Source organism: Engystomops pustulosus, chromosome 3 (assembly GCF_040894005.1).
Source record: "Engystomops pustulosus chromosome 3, aEngPut4.maternal, whole genome shotgun sequence".
Classification (NCBI taxonomy): Eukaryota; Metazoa; Chordata; class Amphibia; order Anura; family Leptodactylidae; genus Engystomops; species Engystomops pustulosus.
The window spans coordinates 39885070-39893619 of record NC_092413.1 but is presented as its reverse complement, the minus strand read 5'-3'; the positions used below and the strand labels follow the sequence as shown (position 1 = coordinate 39893619).

Sequence of the window (8550 nt, the reverse complement as noted above, 5' to 3'; positions counted from 1 at the left end):
ACTCCGGTGGACCTCAGCGGGGAAGCCACAGATGCAGGAAATCGGGCGCACGATCTTTGTGAATCGGACAATGCACTTCGGGTGAACTCCGTCGGCCGGGTAAGTAAATGTGCCCTGATGTGATGTCTTCATTGCTAACATTTTGGGGGCTGTATGGTCTTTTAATTACTTTTTTATTACATTTTTTATCTGTTGCAAACTGCTAAAAGAAATGTTGACACTTCGGGACTATTTTTTATTTTGAGATTCACCACCAGGAATTACCATATTCATATTTTGAGAGATCAGGACTTTTGGGACACAACAATACCAAACATGTTTAGCCCCTTATCACCGACACTAGTTTTCAGCTCAATGACCAGACTCGATTTTTCAAATCTGACAAGTCTCACGATAATTGGTTATAACTTCGGAACGCTTTAACATATCCCTGTGATTTTGAGAATGTTTTCTCGTGGCACATTGTACTTCATGTTAGTTATAAAATTTAAGTGATAAGTTTTGCATTTCGTTCTGAAAAAGTGAAAATTTGGCAAAAGTTTGTAAAAATTCTTCATTTTCCAAGTTTGAAATGTTCTGGTTTCCAGACAAGATGTAAAACTACCCAAAAAGTTTGATAATTAACATTTACAGAATATCTGCTTTATGTTGGGATGATAATTTATGCTTCCGGTCATTTTTCTAGGATGTTATGAGGTGCAGAACTTTAGGTGCGATTTTTCTTATTTTCATGAAAATTGCCAAAACTCACATTTTGAGGGACAACTCAGCTTCCAAGTGACTTTGAGAGGCCTAAATAATAGTAACACACCATAAATTACCCCACTATAGAAACTTCACCCCTCAACGTATGTAAAACAACTTCTATTAAGTCCATTAACCCTTTAAGTGTTTCACATGGGTTAAAAAATATGGACCTGTGATTTAGAAACTATTGAATTTTTTTGGAAAATACATTCATTTAGGCCAAAACTGAAATTTTCAGAATAAATTAAATGATGAAACGCACTGCAACGCTTGATGCCCAATTCCTCCCGAGTGTACTGATACCCCATATGTGGTGGTAAACGGCTGTACGGGCGCACGGCCGAGTATAGAATGAATGGAGGCGCCATTCACTGCAGATTTGTATTGTCACATTGTACGACCTATAAATTTTTATTTTTTTTGGTAATGCGATCATATGAGGGCTTATTATGTACGGGATGAGATACAATGTATAGATAATTTATTTTGGGAGTCTAAAGCTTATTCTTGAGATTTTATTAACTATTTCAAGGGGGACACAAACAAAATCATCAATTTTTATTTTGGATTGTTAGCATTTTTTTTTCCCCCGCTCACCGTAATGTAAAAAATAATATTTTATCTTTATTCTCTGGTTCACTACGATTGCGGTGATACCTCATTTATATAGTTTTTCTTATTTTTGCTTAATTTTCCTGAGCAAAACCAATATTGGAGAAAATCGCAATTGTTTTTACTATTGACAAATTTTCAGGGCCATAACTTCCGTATTTTTCTGTTGTCAGATCTGGTTGAGGGCTTATTTTTTGCGAAAACAGTTGTTCTTTTCAGTCATATCATATTAGGGAACGTAACTTTTTTTGATCACTTTTTAGAACATTTTTTGTGATGGTGTTTGATGAAAAATTGTATATTATGGGAAGTTTTCCGAGTTTTTTTTTTACGTAGTTCACCGAGCGGGTTCAATATTGATTTAGATTTATTGTACAGATTAATACGGACGCGGTGATACTAAATATGTATGTTTTTGTGTTTTATTTACTGTATATGCATTTTATGTGTTACTGGGGAGATTATGGGACTTTTATTTTATTTAATTATTTAATTATATTATAAAAAGTTTTAATTTTTTTTTTTTTTTACTTTTTTACATTTTCTACTTCTTGGCTTGAATAAGCGATCATCCGATCGCTTATTCAAGCCTTTACACTGCAATACACTTGTATTGCAGTGTATAGTGTAAGTAACTGAGCATGCTGCGCATGAAGGCAGGACCCGGCGAGAAGAGGAGCCGACAGCCTCGGGTCACTCGTCGGGACCCGGGGCAGCGGCAGGAGGGATCGGATCCCCCGGTAAGCACACCGGGGGGGTCCGATCCACGGGGGACACGCTTACACGCCGCGGTCATGCTTGACCGCGGCGTGTAAGGGATTAAACACCCGGGATCGGAGTTTTTCCGATCCCGGGTGTTAGTGCCGGGTATGGGCTGTGATATCACAGCCCGACACCGGCACTATACTGACCCGGTGTCCCGAAATCTTCTTCTGACGCGGCGCCGTAGAAAGGCGTCGCGTCAGAAGAAGTACCCTTAATGACCGCCGTAGAATCCCGGTAGGGCGGTCATTAAGGGGTTAAGAATTTATATAAACCTAAATAAACAAATGAAATCAAAGGAACCCCTTGACGCTTAAAGCTGTACGGTGCAAAGGTGTGCGGGTGTATGAAGAGGGCTCAACGGCTGAGTCCTCTTCATACACCGGGGGGGCTTGTTGCATATTGCAGCAAACCCCCACCACTAATAGCCGTGGTCGGTGCTTGCACCCCACACGTCAGTTGCCATGACAGCCTTGGGTCTTTGTCAGACCCGAGGCTGCATGGTTTCGGCAGATTTGTTACAATGAGCCAGTGGCTCATTGTAATGAATACTGTGCAATAATGGCATATACTGCAATACAGTAGTATTTCAGTATATGGTAGGAACTATCAGACCATTTAGGGTTAATGTACCCTAGAGGAAATAAAAAATAGTTACATTTGTTACACACAAAATAAGCCCTCACACACAGAAAAATTAAAAAGTTATGGATTTTTAAAGGTGGAGAGCAAGAAATTAACGAAAAAATCCTGCATCCTTAAGGGGTTTAGATCTGTGACAAGACTGGGAGTCTCACATAGACTACCGGCTATCACAGCAATGGGTTGTGGCCCCCCACGATGATATCAGCGAGGGGGTTATTTTCCAGCGAAGATGCTGGCGTCCACACACTGATGGCATTTATATGCCCCTGGTGGAATTGCACCCACGATCGGTGTCAGCAACATGAGCCCTTTTCATATACTTGGTGCAACACTGTGATGTTGGGGAACAGCATGGTGCGGAAATTCTCTTGGGCTCAAATTCCATAGGGACCCTAAATGACATGTCCCAGATGTGCTAAACTGGTTCATTAAAACCTCTAGAAAGCTAGAATTTAAATGTATAATTGTGACCCTCATAAAAATCTGAATTAGAAAGTTGTGTATAGTTTTCAAAATGGTATCAATGAAACTGTTTTATCTTTAAGGGTTAAAGCATAGTGGATGCATTTGGTAACTCCATGATTTTGCTGACCTAAAGAATAAAGATAAATATCATTTGAACTGCACAGTGAAAAGCCGTCAAAACAGAGCCCCCTAGAAAATGACACAAATTATTTTTTTTCAATTCCAAGGCATTTAGAATTTTTTTTTTCTAGCTCCCCAGTGCACTTCATGGAATATTAAATGGTCCCAAGTACAATTTGTCCTGCAGATCAGAAAAACCCTAATATGGATGTGTAAAGGGGTTAACAGTTGCAGCTTTTAGAATAAGGGAAGTAAAAGAGAAAAAACACAAAAACTAAAAAAGGACTGGTCCTTTATCAGTTAAAGTTATGCTTGGATCTGAGCCACATTAGTGGTGGTCAGATTGAAGCCAACCATGAGTCTCTCGGGGCCTAGAAGACTGATGATGCTTCTGTAATTCATATATAGAATGTTTCTATTTCTTATATACGACCTAGAGTCTTTGTAACACAGTCATTGTCAGACATGCTCAGCTGTTGGGGGGCCTGCGGGTGGGGGGGGGGAGATGGTGGGGGCCCTTGGGCTCACACCCAGGGAGCCCCACCTATAATTCAGCCCTGGCAGTGAGCCTACCTCACCTCACAGCCCGTCTGTATTGTCAGTTACAGTCTCCCATTTTTAGGGGCAGCCACAGTCTCCTTATGAGTTCCAACCACAAGGGCCCAGATATGTTAAAGTGGCTGCACCAGTTTTCTGTATGACTTTGCATTAGAAAGTCTGTGCCAGTTTTGTGTCATGGCTGCTCCGTGCCGACAAGACAGAAAAATGTGCACCTAAAGGTGAGTGTTAGTGATTAGTCAGGGACCAGATTTATTACAGAGACACAAAAGAATTGTGTCACACACTGTCAATTAAAATGTGCACCAAAAAATTTCCATACTTTGAGGGCAGTGCAAGGGGCACCAGATAATTGAAGTCTGTATGCCAGTATTCAATTATGTGCCGCACCGTACAGATTTTTGAGGCAGTTTGCCTCCCTTTTGATAAATCTGGGCCAATATCTCCAAATTTAAAGAGCCATTGTGTCATTTTATTGCTAGCCACCGGTCACCTCATTAATGCAACCAGTTACAGTGTCACAGAATTTATTAAGGTCTAACACACAAAAATGTAATTATTTGTTCTATACATGTTTATGGGGCACATTTACTTACCCGTCCCGTCGCGATCCCAGAGTTGCGTTGTCTGACGAGGATTCAGATCGTGTATCCAATTTCCTGCTTGTGTTGCTTCCCCGCTGAGGTCCGCCGGAGTTCACCTTCTTCTTCCCGATGCATGTAAGTGCATGGCTTGCGACACAATTTAAATGTTAAATCCCACGCTTAGTCTGAATCAGTTGGGTTGTCTGATGGCCACGTCCCCCGATTTTGTGTCACATGAGAGTCGTCGCGATTGCGCCAAAAACTCCAGTTAAATGCGGCGCAAAAAGGAAAAAGTCGGGAAACCCGATGAAAATACGGTCCACGGACTCTTAATAAATGTGCCCCTATGTCTCAAGCTACCTAAAACAGATTAAAGGGGTTTTCCCATTTCAACAATTTAATTTTATTGTTTGTATGATGAAAAGTTATACAATTTTCCAATATACATTCTGCATCAATTCCTCACAGTTTTCTAAATCTCTGCCTGACGTAATTCCATAGAAAGCTTCTATGTTTACTTCCAGTGGATTGAAATCTGACCGTGGTCACACAGGTGCACAGCTCGTTAGTATCACAGAGAGTAATCAGAGCTGTGTGATATAACGAGTCGTGCACCTGTGTGACCATGGTCAGATTTCTACCCAATGGAAATACACACAGAAGCTTTCTGTACAATGACAGCAAGCAGAGATCTAGAAAACTGTGAAGAATTGATACAGAGAGGATATTGGAAAATTGTATAACTTTTCATCTTACAAACAATAACATTAATTTGCTCAAATGCGTTCAATACAATGTTTTTGGTTTTGGTTGCTTTGTGAATTTTTACCCTATGTTGGCATGGATCATAGATCACTGGTTCATTAATATGCCCTTTATTTGTACATGTAAGAAGCAAATACATTAAAATTAAAACAGTGTTCATACTGGGGGGGGCTATTAATTTGTTGAGGTAGGTCTACGAGTATTTGCTGGCACAAGTCTAGGGGTGTTTTGCACTGTAATTTTACTACGTGGAGCATGTCCTTAATTTGTTTGGCGCACCGCTGGAAAAAATGGGCGGTACAAATGACACTCCACATTCAGGAAGGGGTTTAGAAGTTGGAAGAATTGCTTTTTGTTGGTCTCAATATGGTACAAAAATTGTGCCAAAAATAGGTGTCAGGAAACTAGAAGTGCATTTTGTACATTTGGATTATTGTGAAAGGGGATGGCCACTTTACCTCATGATTTTTGTAATGTATGTGTTATTATTGGGAGCAGGAGATTAGGTAATTTACCAATATACATGTATTAAAAGTTCTGCATCGCTTCATGTCTTTTACCTCATTAGCCAGACATTCCTGACCATAAAATGGCCGAAGATCAATAGTCATGTGATCTTATGTGTCCATGAACAATCGCCTGCCAGGACCATGGTCCTATATTCATGAATACTATCGTAAGGTCCCGGAAGGACAATTGCTCATGGTCAGAGATCAAATAACCCTCCATCTTCGGCCATTTTATGCTCAGGAATGTCTGGCTGATGAGGTAAAAGACAGGAGGCTTCACTTTTCATAAATAAAAAGCGGCAAAAAACTTTTAATAGATGTATAATGGTACATTAAGTAATATCCTGCCCCCCCCACATTACAAAAAACATGCGGTAAAGTGGCCAACCCCTTTATAATAATAATCTTTATTTATATAGCGGCATCAAATTCCGTAGCACTTTACACATCCCTTTAATTATACCACTTTTAAAACATATATCCCTGAAGGCAGAGTCCCATCTTTTTACAGTTTGATCTCTTTCGTGCGTTTCCTGTTTATACAGTATATCAAAGTGGAACATAAGGACACCATATTAGACAATGGGGCACATTTACTTACCCGTCCAGAGGATTTCACAAAGTACGGAGTGTCCGACGATAATGCACTCTGGCCTGGATATCCTGAATATGTCGCCTCCCCGCTCAGGTCCGCCGGAGTTCACCTTCCTTTTCTTGGTGTTTGTAAGTGCATTGTCTTGTGACACAATTTGAATCTTAAAATCCCGCGCTGAGTTCGAATTAGTTGGATCGTCCCCCCATTTCTGTCGCATAAAAGCCGGCGCAGCCCCGCCACAATCCGATCACGTGCGACACAATGCCCAGGTAAATACCTGTCACAGCCGCGCAAATCCCGAAAATTTTGAAAATCCGACCAAAGAGCAATCCGCGAACTCTTAGTAAATAAGCTCCAATGTTGTTTTTGTTCTTATTACTATACATATACCGATATTACATTGTTTAGGGGCTGCACTTCTAAGATAGTCCAGTGGATGGCAACAGCTCACCAGTAAATCTACAAAATGAACGCCTGATAAAAATAGTTTGACATATTCCAAACTCAGCAGCCTGCAGTGCACAATCACCCTGCTGCAGTGGCCTATGCGTGTTATCTGGCGTGGATCATATATTTGCTGTACATTAATGCCTTCTCTGGGATGGATGCTGTGTGCGCACATTTCCTGGAGCAGAGATACTAATGATGGAATATATTGCATCCTATAACAACATGCTTATTCTTTAATATTTGAACACTACGCCGGTTGCTTTCTCTATGCATCACACCTCACCTACAATCTTTTTTTATGTATATATGCTACTACATATTATAGGGGGGGTCTTACGCTAAACCATAAGAAATAATTTCATAGTGTCAAGTATTTCTAAGCTAATGAAGATTCCAAGATTTGGAAACAATACCTCTATAAAGGGGATGAGAAATAACCTTCCAGATTTTTTCCAATAATGCCAGGATTGTCTGTCATTGCAACAGTTAAGCTTGTAAGTTCCCAGATGGTCACCGGCTTGGCTGCAATCTGGTTGGTTTTCCTCTACGTGACAGCTGTAAGAGGAGATGTCAGACTGTGAAGCTGCCTCCATGCGTCCAGCCTATGCCCTGGTGCTGGCTTTCACCTGCATGACAATGTCTGGCCTAGTGAAAGCCTCAAACTCTCTGAAATCTGTAGATTATGAAGTTTTTGGCCGTGTTCAGGGTAGGTGTGGTTGCTTTCTCTACGACTTTTATCATTGAACTTAAGAACCCTACTTGCATGCTCAACAAATTAGGAAACTTACCGAGACTCTAAACATAGCTCAATGTCAGTGGGAATTTTCCTGGATACAGAAAGGAATGGCACTATGCAGGATTATTGTCATTTATTCCTATCATACATCAGACCCTGAGCTTGATTTTGCACAGGAGCATATAGGACCTTGACAAGAAGTAGGACATAAACAGACTTAGGTTACATTCACACGACCATATGATTTCTCCAGTCCCGTATTTACGGGCCGTAGATACGTGACATGTATGTATGTAACCCGTATTTTATACGTCCCCATAGACTTCTAGGGCATACGGAACTGAAATACGGGAGAAAATAGGACATGCTCTATATTTTTATACGGCCAGTGTACGGAGTTAACAACGGCAATATAAATGGTCAGACGTATTGTCCATTGAAATGAATGTGGCCGTATGTTATCCGTAAAAAAACGGTACGGTACGGACACGGCCGTTTCCATACGTCCGTGTGAAAGTAGCCTTAGACTGGGTTCATAAACGTATTTTGTATATGTTGGGAAAGCACCCGATGTATACGATTAGCAGGATGCAGCAAGATACGTCTTTTCATCCTGAAGCCTCCGCCTGAGCGACCTATGCCCTCAGCGGAGGCAATGGACAGCTATAGGGAGTGTATGTAGCGTATTGCATCTCTCCACCCTGCTGAGTGCATATGTCGCGTCCACACTCCTTCCGTGCGACCCCTTCACGCCCCTCCACGCCCCCTGGCATGGAGGTGGAGGAAAGGGCAAAATAATTGCAATAGCTTGCAGTAAGCTAGCATTTGCAATAATTTCAGGGCTTCTAAGCTTCTTCTAGAACCTTTTGCTGAGTGTATCTGGAAGTTTATTGTGAATTCCATCTTAATTGGACGCCTCAGGGAGCCTTTGTCTTGTAGCTAGCAAGACAGAATTCACAGACATTTCAGAGGTGTTGAGGGTAGAGTCAGCCTTAATACAAA

The 8550-nt window shown here is 41.1% G+C and overlaps 1 protein-coding gene across 3 annotated transcripts in view; it reads left to right on the top strand.

Annotated features, from left to right (window-relative positions):
- The first annotated feature begins 7370 nt into the window (after window positions 1-7370).
- Window positions 7371-8550, top strand: part of ACYP2 (acylphosphatase 2) — a 71508-nt gene continuing 70328 nt past the window's right edge. For all 3 annotated transcript variants that reach the window (XM_072140553.1, XM_072140552.1, XM_072140551.1), the window contains exon 1: window positions 7371-7518. In XM_072140553.1, the coding sequence (XP_071996654.1) occupies window positions 7380-7518 (139 nt within the window). In that variant the 5' untranslated portion in view covers window positions 7371-7379. The remainder of the gene's footprint in view (window positions 7519-8550) is intronic.